General features: G+C 49.6%; 1 protein-coding gene across 2 annotated transcripts in view; it reads left to right on the forward strand.

The window, feature by feature from the left end:
* The window catches only part of NBAS (NBAS subunit of NRZ tethering complex), a 2067161-nt gene that overhangs the window by 242909 nt on the left and 1805199 nt on the right, over positions 1–19053 (forward strand). For both annotated transcript variants that reach the window (XM_085610668.1, XM_085610669.1), the window contains exon 6: positions 620–663. In XM_085610668.1, the coding sequence (XP_085466794.1) occupies positions 620–663 (44 nt within the window). The remainder of the gene's footprint in view (positions 1–619; positions 664–19053) is intronic.

A 19053-nucleotide genomic window follows, 5' to 3' on the forward strand; every position in this document is an offset into this window, starting at 1 on the left:
GTGCTACATTTTCATTATCGTTTGTATTCCTGTTAAAGTATGTCTTCGTAATAAAATGCATAAAGATACCTTTCAAAAACGGGATATTTTTCGGAATAGTTTAATCTTTGGCCAAGTAGCCTGGGTATTAGTGATGGTAAAGTCAGACTTCCAGGTTCTACCCTCTTCAAAAAGAAAGGGTTTATCTGAAGAGTCTTGGAAATATAATTTAAAATCATTTCACAAAACTAACTGGTAGTGAAAGAGTTTAATGTTGCGGTTTTCTTAACCTTTTACTGTTTTGTGTTGTTTAATATTTACATTTACTGGGAGTAGTCATCCGATGGGAAATGTGTTTTTTTGTTTGCTGGAGGTGTAGCTATGAAATAGTTTTCGCTATTTAAACGTGTTCTTCTAAAGTAAGAACCAATATTTTAGCCATCCAAGCCTTTTTGAAAAACATTGGTAGACTATTTCAATGCATACTTTAATACAATATTTTCTAATGTCACAATGGAGTGTGGTACCATGATAGATACCATGTAATGCAGTGGCGTGTGGCTTCAGCTGTGTTCAAAGCATAAGGTATCATGATATGGAATCTTCTTGGAGACTAATTGTACTTCTGTACATTTTTCAGATCTGCAAAAGATGACTTCGGATCCATTATTGGAAAATGTCAAGGTAAGCATAGGGTGAAACAAATGTAGTTTCAATAACCTTGGCTCAGTAGTTCAGAGCTGAACAAAAAGTATCAAATAAAATGCATAATTTATTGATGATCCTATTTGAAATGTCAAACAGTTGGGCATGGTTTAATGTCCATATTCAAAGTTTGAAAGGTTTGAAAATTCCAAAGACCACCGCATAATGAAGTTTCTAAGCACTTCATGTCTGAAATTGTAGGCCAGATGTGGAAAGCAGAAGTTGGCCAAGCTCACATGTTGAAACTTAGTGCAGCGGCTCAGCCAACGCATAGGCTTAAGAATGAGTATTGAGCATTGACGCACTGATGTTCTTATATGTAATTAGAGTCTATAGTTTGCTATGCTTACTTTGCAGTACGCTCTTTGGGCCGGAATCTTAAAGGGTGATTAAGCACCCAAGTATGTCCTAGTTCTCAAATCATTTGCAAATATAAATCCACAATCCTGATTTATTGAATAGGGATTCATGTAATGTTACCCTCACCAATGCCATTTGAGAATAGAGAAAGTTGGGTCATGAGTTGGAATTTCCACGTTGTTTATGGTGTTCCATGGAGGTCCTTCCTGCAATTGTAGATGAACTCTCCTATGCATTGCAAGCATATTCCCTTCCTGAAAACACTTACAAATTTACTCCTGTCAATGGCTTGAGTGAGTGTGTTTCCTGGAAGGAAACTGAGAAGAAACACCCACAAATTTAATGTGGTGGGTCGAGAAGGAAGGTGTTTTTCTAATGAAACATTATTTAATGGGCGCTGTGGGGTAGATGGTTTCTCCTCTGAGAAAAATAATTGCAGTCCTTACTATTCAAAATATTTGGTGCATGGCTGAGCTAATTTAGGATGCTCCCCAGTCTCTTACAGCGTAATAGCTGAACAAACAAGCACTTGCAAAGCCAATGGGTCTCGCCTATGCAAGAGCTATTGCATTTGCCAATATGTTTTAGCCATGTTGTGCATTAGCGTGGCTGCTGTTCAGCATGGCTAAAAGTTTGTGGAATAGAGGAGAGTAGCGTGGAGTAGCATAGAGTGGCATAAGGTGGCACTGAGATGAGTGTTGCAGCATATCGTAGAATGCAGTGGCATAGATCAGAGTGGTGCAGAGTAGACTAGAGTGGTGCAGAGTAGAGTGGGGCACAGTGGAGTGCAATAGTGAAGAGTCAAGTGTTGCAGAGTAGAGTGTCGTTGAGTGCAGTAACGTAGTGCAGAGTGGTGCAGAGTAGAGTATAGTGGCATAGAGTGCAGTGGTGCAGGGCAGATTGGCCTAGAGTGAAGTGGCGTAGAGTGAATTGGTTTTGAGTAGAGTACAGTAGAGTTAAGTGGAGCAGAGTAGAGTGCAGTGGCATAGAGTATAGTGATGCAGAGTAGAATGTAGTAGAGTAGATTCCAGTGGTGCAGAGGTCAGTGGTGGAGAGTGAAGTGTTGCAGAGTGCAGTCACGGAGATAAGTGTTGCAGAGTAGAGTGTCGTAGAGTGCAGCGACATACTGTATAGTGGTGTAGAGTAGAGTGGCATAGAGTACAATGGTGCATAGTAGGATAGAGTGGCATAGAGTGTAGTGGTGTAGAGTGGTGTAAAGTGCAGTGGCGTAGAGTGTTGTAGAGTAGAGTATTGTGGCATAGAGTGCAGTAGTTTAGGGTAAGTAACATTGAGTCCAGTGGCAAAGTGGTGTAGAGTACCGTGGTGTACAGTGGGGCAGGGTAGTTTGGAGGGGTACAGGGTAGAGTGCAGTAGCATAGAGTAAAGTGGCATAGAGTAGAGTGCAGCAGTGCAGAGTAGATTACAGTTGAATACAGTAGAGTGGTAGAGATTAGAGTACTTAAGCGTAGAGGGCAGTAGCATAGAGTGGAATGTTGCAGAGTAGTGTGACTAGATATGGAGTTGAGTGGCGTGGAGTTGAGTGGCGTGGCGTTGCATAGAGTGGCGTGGAGTGGCGTGGAGTGGCGTAGAGTGGAGTGGAGTGGCCTAGACTGGAGTGACGTAGAGTGGCGTGGAGTGGACTGGAGTGGCCTAGACTGGACTGGAGTGGCCTAGACTGGACTGGCGTGGCCTAGACTGGACTGGCGTGGCCTAGACTGGACTGGCGTGGCCTAGACTGGATTGGCGTGGCGTGGCATGGCCTAGACTGGACTGGAGTGGCGTGGCCTAGAGTGGAGTGGAGTGGCCTAGACTGGAGTGGTTTAGAGTGCAATGGTGAATAGTGCAGTGGTGCAAAGTGTTGTAGAGTGCATTGGCATACAATAGAGAGGCATAGAGTGGTGCAGAATAGAGTGCAGTGGCATAGAGTGGTGCACAGTGGAGTGGGAGTGGTGCACAGTGGAGTGGCGTGAAGTATGCATGGTGTGGTAGTGCACTGCTATTACAGACAATACATTTTCAATTTAAATGACCATCACATTTACACAGACATACACATTTACTGATAAACGTATGCAGCACACAAACAATAATGTGTGGAAATGTCATCACCTAGTGTACTGATTTGTTTTGATTGTATTAAATTGTTTGCATCACACTTCAGAATTACAAAAAAACTGCTTTATTTCTGCTTTCCTAATTCTTTTTTTTGTTTTTAAATTCTTTTTATTAACAATGCTCATGAGACCGTACATCATCACACAGCTGCAATATGATACATAGGGATACATTACAAAATTAACATTGTAATTATCAGTAGGGAACAACAAGGACGATAAGCCAACCCCATCCTTTCTACCCTTCCATGATTGCAACAGTTTCTCTATACCTGCACCAGAGTGACCACACTTTGTCCCACTTTCTTGTACACCCCCAACTTTTATATACTGTTTCCTCTGCCCTTTGGCACCAGTCGAGGTCGCGCTGCCAGTCCTCCCATCGCGGTGCTTTCCTAATTCTGATATATTCTGAAATGTCTGCACAGTTTATTACAGACATTTACACTTCTTTTGTACTAGTAAAAAAGCTTTCACAGCAAGATTGTCACATAAATTCTCTCACTTTGAAGTCCGAGAATAAAAAGTAAACACCAAGCTTCCTCAGAAGACAGAGCCTGACATTTGACATCTGCCTTTGAATGCATAGAAAATGTGACCAGATAAGAGCAAAATGTAAAGGCCTTAAAGGGGCACTCCGAAGGATACATAAAATAAGGAATGCTCTCTGTGAGGGATGAAGTCAAGCTGGAGAGCCTAAAACAAATAAAGGCAGCAAATATAAAGCAAGCAAATGTGAGGTACAAACCACAAAGCCAATGGTAAGCAATGGGCTGAATGCATTCCCGGGGAAGCTTTCCGAATGTCCTCAATGTCTTTTGCCGGAGGTTTCAACCTAAACCTGAAGCATAGTCTGTTGTGCTAAGGGGTAAACGAAGAAGTGTCCACTACTATAGAGTGCCTTCCAGTAAAACACTGACATCATTACAAATGTCTCCAGAGTACCAAAAATTGAGGCAACACTAAATTGATTATCAAAAAATAATGTACTAATTTTCTAATATTAATTTAATTTCTTAATACAATTGTGGCTCTATCACCCTAGAAAAAATCATCTAATAGATTTCAGTGTTACTCCATGTATTTCTTTCCAACATAAATAGTTCATCCATTACACATTCCTCAGCCAACCTGTATTTCGTGACAGTTGCTTCTTAGGGGCTTATTCTACAGTAGGAGAGGACACTTGTTAGTCTTTTAATATTCCAATATAAAGTTTTGGTTACTTTCTAGGTTGGAAATCTTAACTGTGCAGTCAGTCCCAAAGCTGGGATATAACACATTTTTCTTTCGTTCAGTATGTATTATGTCCGTGGCACAGCTCCTTAGCACAGCATTTGCTGTTTTGTGATCATTTGAAAACATCTTGATATGTCTCTTTGAAACTTGCAGCATGACAAGGTTAGGGAATTTAAAAAGTCATAGACCGATAGGTAATAGAAAGACAAAGATTGCACAGGAACAAGACACACATAAACTGCGTTTGTGCATGTCTGTGTTTGAATGCATTAAAGCTGACATTTACCAGTGCTTGTTCTTCCTCTTTCTCACTGCTTATCTTACCAATACAGAATGACAGCAGTCTGTGCCACACACCAGCTCTTTAGCCTTGGAGTGTGAAAACTTAGCAGCCCTATACCATCAACCTTTTTCATGGGACTAGATCACTCTGAAATTCAAACTGATAAGTGTGACTGGAAATGCATTTGCAAAGTGTGTTACAGCTGTTACACTCCGGAGAAGTTATTCAATTATTTAATTCAGACCTTCCAAAATGCCTGTTACCAAAAAGTATGTCTCTCAGTTTGACTTGATAGAATTTGAAGCCTCTTTTTACATTTGGCCTTATGGAGGCAACTGGTGTGCAATGAAATGTAAAAGTACAAGAGGTTGATTAGACAGAATAGCCAAGATACCCTTTTGTACTTTTGCTAAGGCAAACAAGTGCCCATTGCACTGCTTGCTGTTCCAGAACACTTTACTGACAGTGTGGCACAGTGTTCCTTTTTTGCACACGATTGAAGCAGCGTGGTGGAAATGATGAAAATTTAGTTAAATTCACTCCCTGGCAGGAGCCCCCAAACTATAGCTCTTGTGTGATGAGTGGTTTCAGAGGAACTGTCCTTTCCCTAATCCTTTGACAGCTGACGATCATTCGAATCGATGCAGGCACCTAGCTTCACCTCTTAGAGACATACCTAAAGAAGCTCACTTTCCCACGTATAATCGTATTAATGTATTAGCAGATTAGATAATGCTCTCAAAGACCCCTGTGATGCTGCTGTTCCAGCTGTACCTGTTGCTTGCTTGAAGCAGCTGTCTTGCTAGTTTTTGACAACTAGGTGGATCTCTCTTCTTCGTCCACAGCACAGGTCGTTCTCTTGTGAGAGTTTGGCTACCGTAGGATCTCTTATTTTGTTCTTGGATGCAGCATTGCTTGCTGAATTCTATCATAACTTTAATTTTATATACCACTTCTTACTGCGTTAATGTTTTTTACAAGCACCGTAAACAACAAGTGATAGTATTACTTGGTTTAATGGCTCTCAGTTTGCTAACCTTGAAAGGCTGAAAGACTGCTTGTTCTTGCCAGGAATTATATTTGCAGCCTGCACATCAGAGCAGATGCCAAAAGCAGGTGACAATCATAATGGAAGCTTTTATGATGCAACTGAATGCTTCAATTGATCCCGGTCTGCCAAGGACGAGTGTTTAGTTCCTTAACACTGATAGGTGAATTGCTAGGCCTACAGTCAGGTTCCCACCACTGATCAGTATAGCAATTCATGATTGCTTCAACATTGAAGATAAATGGTCTTGCAATGCATCCAAATCCATTCTAGTCAAGAAATGTTCTGAGCATCTGTGCCAGTGCCAGAACCTCCAACCCTATAGATTAACTTTTCTGGGTTCATGATCTCTACAACCCTGTGTCAATCCTTGTCTCATTATGCCATCAAGGAATTTTACTTCCATCTCCATGGACATCCAAATAATACAATCTCCAGGACACAATTGCAAGGTTCTGCAAATTGTGCCAAAATATGTGACCTTGAATACTGGATACGAAAGGGAATGCGTCCCTGTGCCAACCTTTTTACCTTCCTGTCTTACTCCCAAAAGGTTTTGCATTTAGCGCTAATATATATCTTTTTATTGTTTTATTATATTGTGAAATCTATAGCGGTACAGCGTTTCATTGCATCTATCATCTCACATTGGTTACAATATTACTTAGGATGCAGGATTTCGGTAAAAACAACGAACAAAAACACAACATGTGGGGGGAGGAGCCTATTGCGCAACCAAGATGGCCGCATAGGCTTAAGGCTCTCGAGGGCCTCCGCAACCTCCCACGTCTATCCTGACTAAATCCCGCTAAATTTGATGGGCTTTTGCTGATGCATTCGTGCTGAGGTGCCACCCGTTTTCCGAATTCTGATCGGACGCCGGGAACCCGAATGGTTGCCCTCCGAAGTTTGCGGCCTGCTGGTGCCTAGGTCCCGGTCTCGAGTTGGTGAGGTGCCCGGGTACGAAGTGAACAACAGCGGCATGCAGGGCTTGACCTGCCCCGTGCCCCGCACTTTCACTTTCGTTTTCAAGTCTGCTGTTTGAGATCGGCTGAGGGACCCTGGTGTTTCAGAGGAGCGCGGACAACGGAGTGTCTGGCCCGATCTTTGGACTATCCACGAACGTCCTGTCTGCGATCGCAGTGTCTGCTTAAATTAGCCAACGGGTCCCTGTCCCTGGCGCTGGAGGGTGCCAACCTTGGTGGCCTCCGGACGATGGCGGCGAGACTCGAAGGGGACAAGTCGAAATCTAAGTCAACCCGGAGGGGATCCTATGCTCAGGCCAACAACATGGACCGCTACGCGCAACTAAAGGGATCCCCTGCTGGCCTGCATAAATCGCCTGAGCGGTCTAAAGAGCTAGCGGGCCCAGCGTCGGAATTTACCCTGCTGGACGTTATGGGCGCCATTGAGGAGATGAAGGCTGCTGTGGGTCAGCGATTTGATACCCTGGCACATAAGTTGGACGCGGTACTGATCGATGTGAATTTGGTCAGGGCAAACCTGTCCAAAACCAACGAGCGGGTCGACTCCTTGTCACAAGCGGCGTCGAGCCTAACTGTGGACGTGGCCGCCCTGCAGACGAAGGTCCGTAGGTTGCGGCTTGCCAGTGACCAGACTGATCGTCGACTTGAGGATTCGGAAAGCAGGGCTAGACGGAACACGTCCGTATCATCGGAGTGCCGGAAAGATCGGAGGAATCTGCTGCTGATCTTTTTGTGGAGGATCTGGTGATCAACCGTCTCGCGCCCAAGGGATTGAGCAAGTTCTTTGCGGTGGAGCGGGCCCACAGGATTCCGGGTGGTGCGCCCAAAGTGGGTGCTCCCCCGCGGCCTATAATCGCCCGACTTTTTAACTTTCGGGATAGAGATGCTATCCTTCAGGCGTCGCGGGTGGCTGGGCCGCTGAAGTTTGAGAACTCCAATGTTAGCTTTTATCCGGACTTCACGCAAGCGGTCCAGAAACAGCGGCTGGCATTTTTGGGTGTCAAGCGGCGCCTGAGGGACATGGAGCTGAAATACGCGATGTTATTCCCGGCGAGGTTGCGGGTTGAGTTCCAGGGTCGTTCCCACTTTTTTGACCGACCGGAGGCGGTTGGTGACTGGTTGGATGCCCTACCGCGGGGACAGGATCGAGACGATCGGGCGGAGGAGAGCGGACGGGATGTGGTGGAGCAGGACTAGAACTTGGTTCCTGGCGATGGACTAGATTGACTATTTATTGCACCTTGGCTCAATTACACTCTAATCCGGCACATCATGCCCTTCAAATGTCTGGGGGTTGTGGGGAGCTTTTTGGGGTCCTTTCCTCCTTCTTTTGTGGTATATGTTAGGGCGACAGGCACACTGCAAGTTGGGGGGGCTGTTCGGGCTCAAGCAGGGGTGCAGGGAGGGGGGGAGTTGTGGTTTTGGGTCTGTGGGGGAGGGGGGTTGTTGGGGATGGTTGTTGTTTTTTCGTTTCGCAGGGCAAGGTGAAGTTGTTTGCTGATTTCTCCGGGTTGTGCTCTCCGGGATGTGGGTATCATGTGCGGGAGTGGGATGGGGGATAGGGGATTGCGAATCCTTTCGTGGAATGTGAATGGTCTGGGGGACAGGATCAAGCGCGGGGTGGTGTTACAGTTCTTGAAGCGGCTCTCGCCCGACATAGTTTTCCTGCAGGAGACACATTTGGTTGGGAACTCTTTCCAGGCCCTAAATAGGAGGGGCTATCGCCTTGCCGCTCACTCTGGTTTCACTTCTGGCTCTAGGGGAGTGGGCATCTTGGTTAGGACCTCCCTCCCATTGGCAGTGGACGAGGTGCTTCACGATGATAGGGGGCGATATGTGGCGCTGGTGGGGAGATGGGAGGGCAGAACCATTTCACTGGTGGCTGTGTATGTGCCCCCGGGGTTGCAGACGACTACATTTGCTGACTTGGGGCGTTTGGTCCTGGGGCTCCCTGGGGGGGTTTTGGTGTTGGGTGGAGACTTTAATGCCGTGGTCTCTGGATTGGAGGACCGTCACCCCCCCAGGGATCTCCCTAGGGCTCAGGCCTGGTTGGGGAGTTTTTTGGACACTTTGGGACTGGTAGATTGCTGGAGAATGATGCACCCGGGACAAGCGCAGTATACCTTTCACTCGGGGGCCCATGGGAGTCTCTCGAGACTCGACTATATGCTCATGCCGGCGACCCAAGCGGGGATGATTGGGGAAGTGCGTCATGTAGCCAGAGGTATTTCTGACCATTCCCCTATATGGTTGCAATTGAGGGTTGACCCTGGCACAGAGGGAAGAGTGGCACCTATTGGCCCCTGGTATCTTCGTAACCCTAAGATCCGCGCGGAGTTGGTCAAGTCCACTGATCACTACTTCACTGATAATGTGGGGTCGGTGTCGTCGGCCGTCTCCCTATGGGAGGCTTATAAAGTGGTGGTCAGGGGGCAGGCCTTGTCCCTTATCTCCCATACTAAGAGGTGCGAGAGAGCTGAGGTGGTTCGCCTGGAGGCTGAAATAGCTGAAATGGAGGAGGACTTGGAGCGTGGAGTTACTGATGAGAAATTGCATGTTCTCAGCCTCAAACAGTCAGATTATAGAGCGCTAGTCACGGAAGCTGCTAAAGGGATGTATAGAGAGCAGCAAGGGCGTCTGTATGACGTGGGGGATAAGGCCGGAAAGTTGATTGCTTGGTTGGATAAGAAGGAGAGAGCGAGCAGGGTGGTGCCCGTTGTGGAGAGAATGGATGGAGTGCGTGTGACTGACCCTGTGGAGATTGTTGACTGCTTCGCGGATCACTTCCGCGGGGTATACTCTCCGGTTTCCGTGCGTTCGGAGGAGGATTCTCATCTGTTGCTTAGAGACATCGCACTGCCAACCTTATCGGAGGCGGATGCAACATTGATGGAGGCGAAGTTGTCGTCAGATGAGATTGCTTTGGCCATTCGCTCGATCGCGTCTGGTAAGGCGGTGGGTCCTAATGGTCTTCCCATTGAACTATATAAGTTACGTCCTGATAAGATAGCGCCGTATCTTCGTGACATGTTTTCGGCGGCACGTGCGGCGGGCTTCCTTCCCCCTGACCAACGCCTCACCACCATAGTGGTGATACACAAAGATGGGAAGCCGCGAGACCGCTGCGCCTCCTATAGGCCCATTTCGCTGTTGAACGCAGAACCCAAAATTCTGGCTAAGGTGTTGGCTAACCGACTGGTTCGGGTCGCGGGCGACTTGATTCATCAGGATCAGTCCGGTTTTATACCCCATCGGAATACCGCCCTAAATTTGAGGCGGTTGCACGGTGTGCTGGCTAGAGCCGAGTTTATACGGGAGCCGGCCATCTTGGCATCTTTAGATGCTACTATGGCGTTCAACACTTTGGAGTGGCCATATATTTGGGCCGTTTTGGCGAAATTTGGATTCGGCCCTGAGTTTATTGGTTGGGTAAAATTGCTATACGCTGACCCACTGGCTCAGGTGGTGGTGAATGGTAGGGTGTCGGCTCCCTTCGCACTGGGGAGGGGTACGCGACAGGGATGTCCGCTATCACCCCTTCTCTTTGCGCTTTCTTTGGAGCCTCTCGCCGCCTGGTTGCGTTGGGAGCCGTCGTTGCGAGGCATTAGATGGACGCCGGAGTTCGAAGACCGTGTCTCCCTTTACGCGGACGACATCCTTCTATATCTCACTCCCCCCCGACAGTCACTAATGGTATAGGTAGACGTGTTGACTTCCTTTGGCCGCAACTCCGGCCTGGTTATCAACTGGGCCAAATCGTGCGTCTACGTCCTCTCCGGGGACGCCCCCCTCCTGCCTCAAGACTGCCCTGTTCAGGTTGCTACCCTGGGGTTCAAATATTTGGGAATCTTTATCTCACTGGATCCCGCGGTCCGCTATGAGCGAAACCTTCTCCCTCCCCTCCAGCGACTGAAGGCCGACGTCGCAAGATGGCGACGACTTCCGCTTTCACCGCTTGGACGGGCGGCATTGTTTAAAATGATGTCGCTGCCTCGCTTTTTGTACGCTTTGCAAAATACTCTGGATGTCGTACTGGCCCGCTATTTCCGGGAGGTTGAGGGTCTTCAGCGTCAACTGTTTTGGGACGGGCGGCCGCGGATTGCTCTCGCCAAGTTAACGCTTCCTTGGTACGATGGGGGGGTTGCACTCCCTGATATCAAACGATACTATTGGGCGTCTCAGTTGGCGGCTGTGAACCACGGGATATATGGTCCTGCCTTAAACCCGGCGTTCGAGATGGATAAATTCCTGCTCCCGGGTGGGGATTATAATAGGGCGCTGTACTCGGTGACCCCGGACACGCGGCTGACGGGACCCACGCGGGTGGCGGTGCGTGTGTGGCACGCGGCGAATGCTGCGATGGGGTGGAGGGATCGCTTGACTCGGGCGACGCCGCTGTATGCCTCTGGGTGGTTGGGCTGTTTGTGGAGATCGAAAGGCTTTGAGAAATGGGACATGATTGGTATATGTAAGGTGGGTGATCTTTGGGTGAAGGGAGCTTTCAAAACGTTTGAAATGCTTAAAAAGGAATATAAATTGAATGATAGAGAGTACTTCCGATATGCTCAAGTCCACCATGCGCTGTGTTCGGTTTTTCCGGACGCTGCTGCCATCCCCGAGTATTCCCCACTGGAGGATAGAGTGTTGGATGGCTATGTGCCCGACAGCACTATTTCTCTGATTTACAAGAAACTCATCAACGATCGCGCGGACTTGCTGCTCCGTCTGAGGGAGGCATGGACAGGCGATGGCTTAGAGCTGGATGATGAGGACTGGGTGTCGGCGGTGGCCTCCCCGAAGGAGGTGGCGATCCCGGCCCGCCTCCGGTTTGTACAGCTGAAGATCCTCCATAGAGTGTATGTCACAGGGCCCGGTTTGCTGCGTATGGGTTATTCGATGGATGGATTGTGTAAGCGTGGATGTGGCCTGCCGGGCACGTTCCTTCATATATTGTGGGAATGTCCGGAGATTGTGCGATTCTGGAACGGTATCCATACCGTATTGTAGGGGGTCACGCACGTGGCCCTGTTGCCAGAGGCTAGGAGGTGTTTGTTGAATGTCTGGGAACCGAATGATTGCAATGCGGCACAGACGCAGTGGGTGTCCTTGGGGTATATGGTGGCTAAGCGTAACATTGCACAGCTATGGGGCTCCCCGAGGCCACCCACGGTTGATGTATGGAAGGAGAATATGGACTGGTGTATGTTTAGGGAAAAGACGGTGTATGTGGCGAGAGGTAAGCCAGGGAAATGGAGTAGGGTATGGGGTCCGTGGAATTTATATCGAGGCCGTATCTGCACCCCGCCTTTGCCATTAGAGGTCGATATTGCTTTGACCCCCTAGCCGCGCATTCTGCGGGAGTGTGTGATGTGTGTTCCATGCTTTGTTTTCCCATTGCCCCCCTTCACCGCTTCTGGACCAGAATCGCTTTGGACACTGTATGTTGTTCCCCGTCCTGGGAAGAGCACACTGCTATCTCGGACTCTCATTGCCTTGAGTGTGTTTTATGTTTAATAAAAAATGAAACCGTTGTCTTAAACCGCTCCTGGCCTATGGCCATGGTCTGTTATAGGTGCTTACGGACTGCCGGGTGCTTTGCCGCTGGTTCATTTGAATGTATGGCGTTACACTGCGGGCCCTCGGGCTCTATAGCGGCCGGCCCTGGTGGTCGTAGGCCCTTGTATGTCTTTTATTGTGTGCTAACGGTTTCTAATAAAAAATTTAAAAAAAAATAAAAAAAACACAGTACAGTGCTACGACCCACATTCCAAGTCCAACAGCAACCACTTATATTGTCTTAACCTAAGCATCCCATTTACCCATATTTAACCATTGCATAGAGACTGCGCTTACAACATATCTGGGTGCTCTAGCAGGTATGCGGTCAGTGGTGCCAAGAAGTCTTTTGGTCTCGAGGCCGTAGGCCGTTCCTCCGCATATGTTGCCAACTGTTCTTTACAGTATACAAGTTCTTTCATCCATTTCACCCCTGTAGAAACAGTTCTACCTCCCCAATGCGTTGCCACCATGTGTTTCGCCAATAGGGTGGCGACAGCCTGTTACATGGCTTGAGCTTTTTTACGAGTCCTAGCAAACATATCTCAGGTGTATATTCCACAGTTTCTATTACTATTAGTGTTAATGTCTGAGTTACACTCGTCCAGAAATCATAGATTTACAAGCCCAAGCCAGGTGCGCAAAATCTGCTCCATCCTCACCACACCTCACACATCGAGCAACCTCACGCAGCCCATATTTCTTCCGTTTCATCGGTGTGTAATATATTTGTTGTAAAAACTTGAAATGTATTATTCAGAGGTTACAGTTGGCCGTTAGGCGCCCGGTCAATGCACAGCATGCTTCCCAGTCCTCCCAAACCAATGGCTCCGCCAACTGTCTATTCCAGTTATCAAGGGAGGTAGAGCATTTTATATCAATTTCTCTTTGGGATGCATTATATAGCCTAGTAATTAGCCCTTTACCTTTCCCTACTGTTAATACAATTTGTAATGCTTTTAACAACATCGGCTCGTTTGGGAACCCCGGGTCTAGTGCTCTGACGGCCATGCGCAGTCTTTTGTAGACCAACCCTTCCATCGCACTGTAGAGTTTCCCTGATGTTCTCTGTTCTAAAAATCTCCTTAAGCATTTACTCTACATAAGGCTCCAGATTACCTGTATTGGTTGACTCCGGAAGGCCGGTAATCCTCAGGTTATTGCGCCTTGACCTGGCTTCGAGGTCCTCATTCTTGGCCTGGATTATCGCTAGTTCCTTTTTAGTTGAGACACTCTGTAAGCTATTTTCTGTGTCAGAGATTCGCTTTTCTGTTTCACCCAGCCTGGCACCCTGTTTATCAAGCTTCGCCGATATGTGGTCCATCCGCACATTTAAGACATCGATTTTCCAGTCTATAGATTGCATGCTATTCTGCATTGCAAGGAGAGTTGTTTCCAGCAACGGGGCACCCTCCGCTGGGGCATCCTGTTTAGAGTCCAAGACTACCCTCTGGTGCAAACTACCAGGCTTCCACATTTCAAAAGGGAGGCGCGGTTGGTACTTGTCCGTCTTGCCCATTGTATCCGTCTGGCCCGAGGTGCCCTCCAGTGTCCATTGAGCGTCGGCCAGCTGGCCTAATACTGCATTCCTTTGTCCCCGGTGGAACGAGCGTGGGCGCCAAGCATATCTTGTCTGGACCTACTAGGCCACTCTTACATCACACCGTACCTACTACAGCAAAGCAGTCTGGTCCAGTCTACACGCTTGAGGGCACATCCGAGCCCGCGCTAGCTTCCACACTGAGCCTGCACTGTCAGGCCCGCGCTCAGAGGCACAACAGGATCTTGAGTATTTTGTGATACCTGTTCGTCTTTCCTTTATTTATTTTGTTGTAGTTCCCCGTTGGGAAACAGGGTCGCCACCATGAAGCCGGTCTCAGCCACAGGCCCCACCAGGTTGAGCGAGTTCATACACGACTGTCCACCGCCAACGTACCACGTTGCTCTCCCTCAACTGCCTCAGAGTCCTCAAAACAGTTCTAGCATGTCACAAGGCACCGCCAGGCTGGGCACAAGCAATGCATCCGCATGTGAGTCACATTTCACATGAGCATTTGGAGCTCACTCCGTTGTCTGCCACGCTGGATCCCAGTCGCAGGCCCTGACCTCGTGGCAGTAGGCCCTGCCTTCCGCAATGCCGCTCCGAACAATAATTGTCCCATGCAGCATGGCACACGTCTTACCGGCAGGCTCGCTCCACACACTCCCAGGTCATATACTGTCTCATGCGGCACTTCGACACCGCGGTGACGAAGAGAGAACACCACGCCCCGGCCAGGGGCATCGGGCCACCCGCAGTGCACCAGTGCCGCCGTTAATGGTTGCCGCTTGGTTGCACTAAATATCACCAGCAAATGAGCTCCCAGCAGGCATCAGGCAACAGCCACGTCCTCGCAGCACCTCTCGGGTCTGCTCGAACCCAGGGAGCCCCAGCAGCAGCTCTCTTCTCCAACGCTCAGTCACAAGATCCCACGGCTGCCATGTTGCCTCCGGCGCCGCGGGAGAGCCGATCATTTAGCGTGAAGTTTGGGACTCTCTGCCACTCTGCTGCGCCACCAAACTACCCCCCGCTTTTCAGCACGAGTGTGCCACAGTTTGATGATCAGATTGGCACGCTGAATTAAGTATTATTGGCGGATGATGTTTTCAGCCGGCAGAGCTGCACTATGGCGCAGCCATCTTGCCGTGTGCCCTCTAGTGCCCCACCAGCACTAATCTCTTTGTCTCCAGTATTGGAGCTAAAGATTTTAATATTCCTTTGCCAATATCCCTTTGCTCCTTGGACAACCTTGTCGGCCATAAGATTGTAATGGATTGTAAACGTTTTGAAAGGCGGTGGAGGAGAGACTTCTCTGCCCAGGTGCAGAGGGAGTATAAAATCACCCTGAAGCGCTATCATGGGCTGATCAGACGGGCTAAGGCATCATACTATCAGGATAGAATAGGGGCGGCTGAGAATTTAGTGAAGGAATTGTTTAAGGTCCACAAAGAAATATCCACCCTAACAAATACGGCAGCACCAGTGGTTAGCTCGGAGGAGGCATGCAATTGTGTGGCGGATTTCTTTGCAGATAAAGTGGAGAAGATCTACTCCACTTTCCCGGCTGCTACTCGAGCATGCCATGTGACCTCCGGAGAAGTTGGACCCGCTCCAGGGATAGGCTGCATGGATGAATTCATGGTTCTCCCTCCCCCCGAGAACTTAATAAAAATTAGTATTAGTGTTAAGTCAGGCTCCCCCAGGGACCCTGCCTCCCCTAAATTTCTTAGAGGAAGTATTGGAAGTCTGGGGCCTTGTATTAGACTTTTTTTGTGAGCAACCAGGAAGAAAGCTCGGGGCAACGACGGAGAGAGCGTTGCCTCACGCCCTGAGTTGTTACCAGGAGCGGCAGACGCAGTCCCGATTCAATACGGGTACTTACCTTCTTGACCGGTAGGATTCTAAATTTTAGAATCAACTCTGAGGCACAAGGTTGGTTGTATCGTTCCACTTGACTTATTTTGACACTTTTTCACGCTAGTGTTTTTTGTCAAAAATGTTTTTATTTTTCAATAAGATAAAAAAAAAAAAAAGGAAAGAGAAAACATGCGGCAGTCCCGCCAAGGTTCCCACGCAGGGGAGATGCATAAGGGGAGGGGAGCCACCATGACTGGCAATAGTCCTGTTGTCCGGCCCCGCTGGGCTACTAACTAAGGAAGAGGGCCCAAATCCCGGGAGCCCACACAGAGGCGATAGAAGCGCTTGGGGGGCACCCACCCAAAACAATCAACCATATGTAAGTTAACGGGGACGGACCAGCCAATCCCATAGATGTAGTTACTCCCCTCTCGACGTTAAGGACCGTCCCTGTATTCCAACAAAACGATAAAGAAACATGAAGAACCTCCCCCCCCCCCCCCCTCCAGTGGTGGCAGCACCCACCATACAACAGCAGACTTCCAACCAAAATCACACTTGAAATAGATGTAGGGCTCGGATCGACGGCGGGCATACCGCAGCTGGGAGCCCCTGAGAGAGGAAGCGCACCAACGGCCCCCAGCGGAAAGCAAAGTTTTTGAAGTCCCCCAGGAATATATCCGCCATTCGTTCCATACTCAACAATCTCCACAACCGCGCATGCCACAGTGATATCGCTAGGGCCTCCCTCTTTTTCCAGGCCGCCGCTAAAGTGACTTTAGCCGCTCCGACGCAGAGCCAGAAGATCTTCTTGTCTGCTCGCGTCTGATGTTCTAAAAGCGGGTCCCGAAGGCCCAACAGCACATGCTCCAGGGAGTTCATGATCGGGTATCCCAGGATGGCCTTAATATGAGATAAAATCTCTTCCCAGTAGGGGCGGATAACCGGGCAGTCCCACCAAATATGGCGGAAGTCCCCCAGTAAACCACAACCCCGCCAGCATCTATCTGAGGAGCTAGGGAAAATACGATGGAGCTTGGCAGGGGGGAGGTACCAATCCATCAGAGTTTTAATATGTGCCTCCCGGAGATCCAACGAGTGATTGTGTCTGGCCAGGTCCCGCCACAGGTGGGACCACTCCTCATCCGTGATGGTACGCCCTACGAGGCTCTCCCATTGGCCCATATACCGCGGCCTAGGCGAGACAGCCGTAGCCAGGAGATGGCTATAGATGAAAGAGATAGCCCCCCGCATAGCGGAAGTGCGGGAGAGAAAGGCTTCAAAGGGGGTAGGCGGCCGGGTCGCCGCCTCACGCACCGACTGAGTAAGGGCCCAGTGCAGCAACTGGCCGTGATGAAACCTCTCTGTCTCGGCTATCCCATAGTCTCGTCCACAATTCGGAAAGGTCAGCGGGGCAGTGCCATGGAACAGATGCGTGAGGGCTAGGCATCCTCCCTCCCTGCAAGCATCGAAGGGGCCCTCGCGTAGGGCAGGCGGGAAGGCCGGGTTGAAATGTATGGGAGTAAAGGGCGATGGAAAAGTGGTCCAGCGTTCGTCGCCTGCGACCGTATCCCAAACCTTAAGAGTGGTGCCAGTGGGGGTACTAAGGTAGGCATTCTTGGGCCTATCTCCCTTCGGCTTCCACACTAGGTCCCAGATCGTGCGACCCGCCACACTCCTATCCATGTGGAGCCAATGCTTCTCTGAGAGTGGCTGGGTCCGCTCCACCAAGACCCTCAGTTGCGCCGCTTTATAGTAGAGCTGTATATCGGGGAGGCCCACCCCCCCCTCCGCCCACTGCCGCCGAAGGGTGGTAAAGGAAAAACGAGCCCTGCCCCCTTGCCACACAAAGCGGAGCATGAGAGTCTTTATGCGGCGAAAAAAGTCCCCGTCAAGAACAATAGGGAGAGCCTGAAAGAGATACAGGAGTTTCGGTAGGAGCGTCATCTTGATCGCGTGGATCCTGCCCAGCCAGGAGATAAACAGCGGCTTCCAACGCTGCAAATCGGCCTGGATACTCGCCAGGAGGGGAGGGAAGTTAGCCGAGTACAGTTTGCCCACCGTGGAGGTCAGGCGGACCCCCAGGTACAATAATGAGGAGTGGGACCACGATAGAGGCGAGAGTGGTCGGAGCCGGTCCACTTCCGCCGACGAGAGCGTGAGATTGAGAATATAAGATTTGCCATAATTGACCCGAAATCCCGCGACCCCCTCAAAGCACGCAAATGCCGTCTGCTCATGGGGTAGAGAATGCGCCGGATCCGCAAGGGAAAGGAGGACATCGTCCGCGAACAGAGAAATCTTATGTTGTTCCCCCGTGAAGGGCAGTTCCCGGATGTCCGGGTGTTCCCGAATCGCTATTGCTAGAGGCTCGATACTCAAGGCAAACAGCAAGGGGGAAAGAGGGCAGCCCTGCCGCGTACCCCGCGAATGCAGGAAAAAGGAGGACAGGCACCCATTGACCGCGAATCGGGATCGGGGGTCGCTATAGTTGACTTTAAGCATGGTCACAAACCTGTCCGAGAATCCAAAAGCCAGAAGAGTGCGGAACAAAAACTGCCAATCCACCCGGTCAAACGCCTTCTCGGCGTCTAGCCCAATCAGCACCGCCGGGATGCGAAATCGATTGGCCTTCTCGATAAGGTGGACCACCCTTCTGGTGTTATCATGAGTCTGCCGTCCTTTGATGAAGCCCGATTGGTCAGGATGGATCAGAACCGGCATCAAGTCCTGTAGGCGCGACGCCAAGATTGACGAATAGAGTTTAGCATCTAGATTGAGCAGGGCTATCGGCCGAAAGGACGAGCAGACCGAGGGGTCCTTGCCGGGTTTGGGGATCACCGAAATAACCGCTTCCGCCATGGAGGTTGAGGATACCCCCGAGGTAGCCATATCGTTAAATAGAGGAACCAAGAACTCAGACATCCGCCGCAAAGGTCTGATAGAAAAGGGCCGTGAACCCATCCGCTCCAGGTGCCTTGCGTGGCTTCAGGGACTTAATAGCCCCCAGTATTTCCTCCCTAGTGATGGGGGCAGAGAGTAGCTCATTCCACTCGGGAGACACTTTGGGGAGCGGGAGGGTGTGTAAATATTCCTCCTGAGCCGTAGTGTCCAGGGCATCCCCCGAGTACAGTGTCGCATAGAAGTCTCCGAAGAGTTCTGCCTTGGTCGCGTCATTGTGCTGTAGCATGCCAGCGGCATCCCGCACGCCCCCTATGTACTCCCTCTCCCGCTTACGGCGTAGTTGACGGGCCAGATGCCTCCCCACTTTATTTCCCTGGGAGTAAGAAAGATGACGGAGCTTCAGGAGAGTCAACTCAGCCCTGTTGTTATAGTGGACCTGCAGCTTGCCTCTGAGAGCCGTAAGAGAGCGCAATGTCTGTCTA

Source organism: Triturus cristatus, chromosome 6, assembly GCF_964204655.1.
Source record: "Triturus cristatus chromosome 6, aTriCri1.1, whole genome shotgun sequence".
Taxonomy (NCBI): domain Eukaryota; kingdom Metazoa; phylum Chordata; class Amphibia; order Caudata; family Salamandridae; genus Triturus; species Triturus cristatus.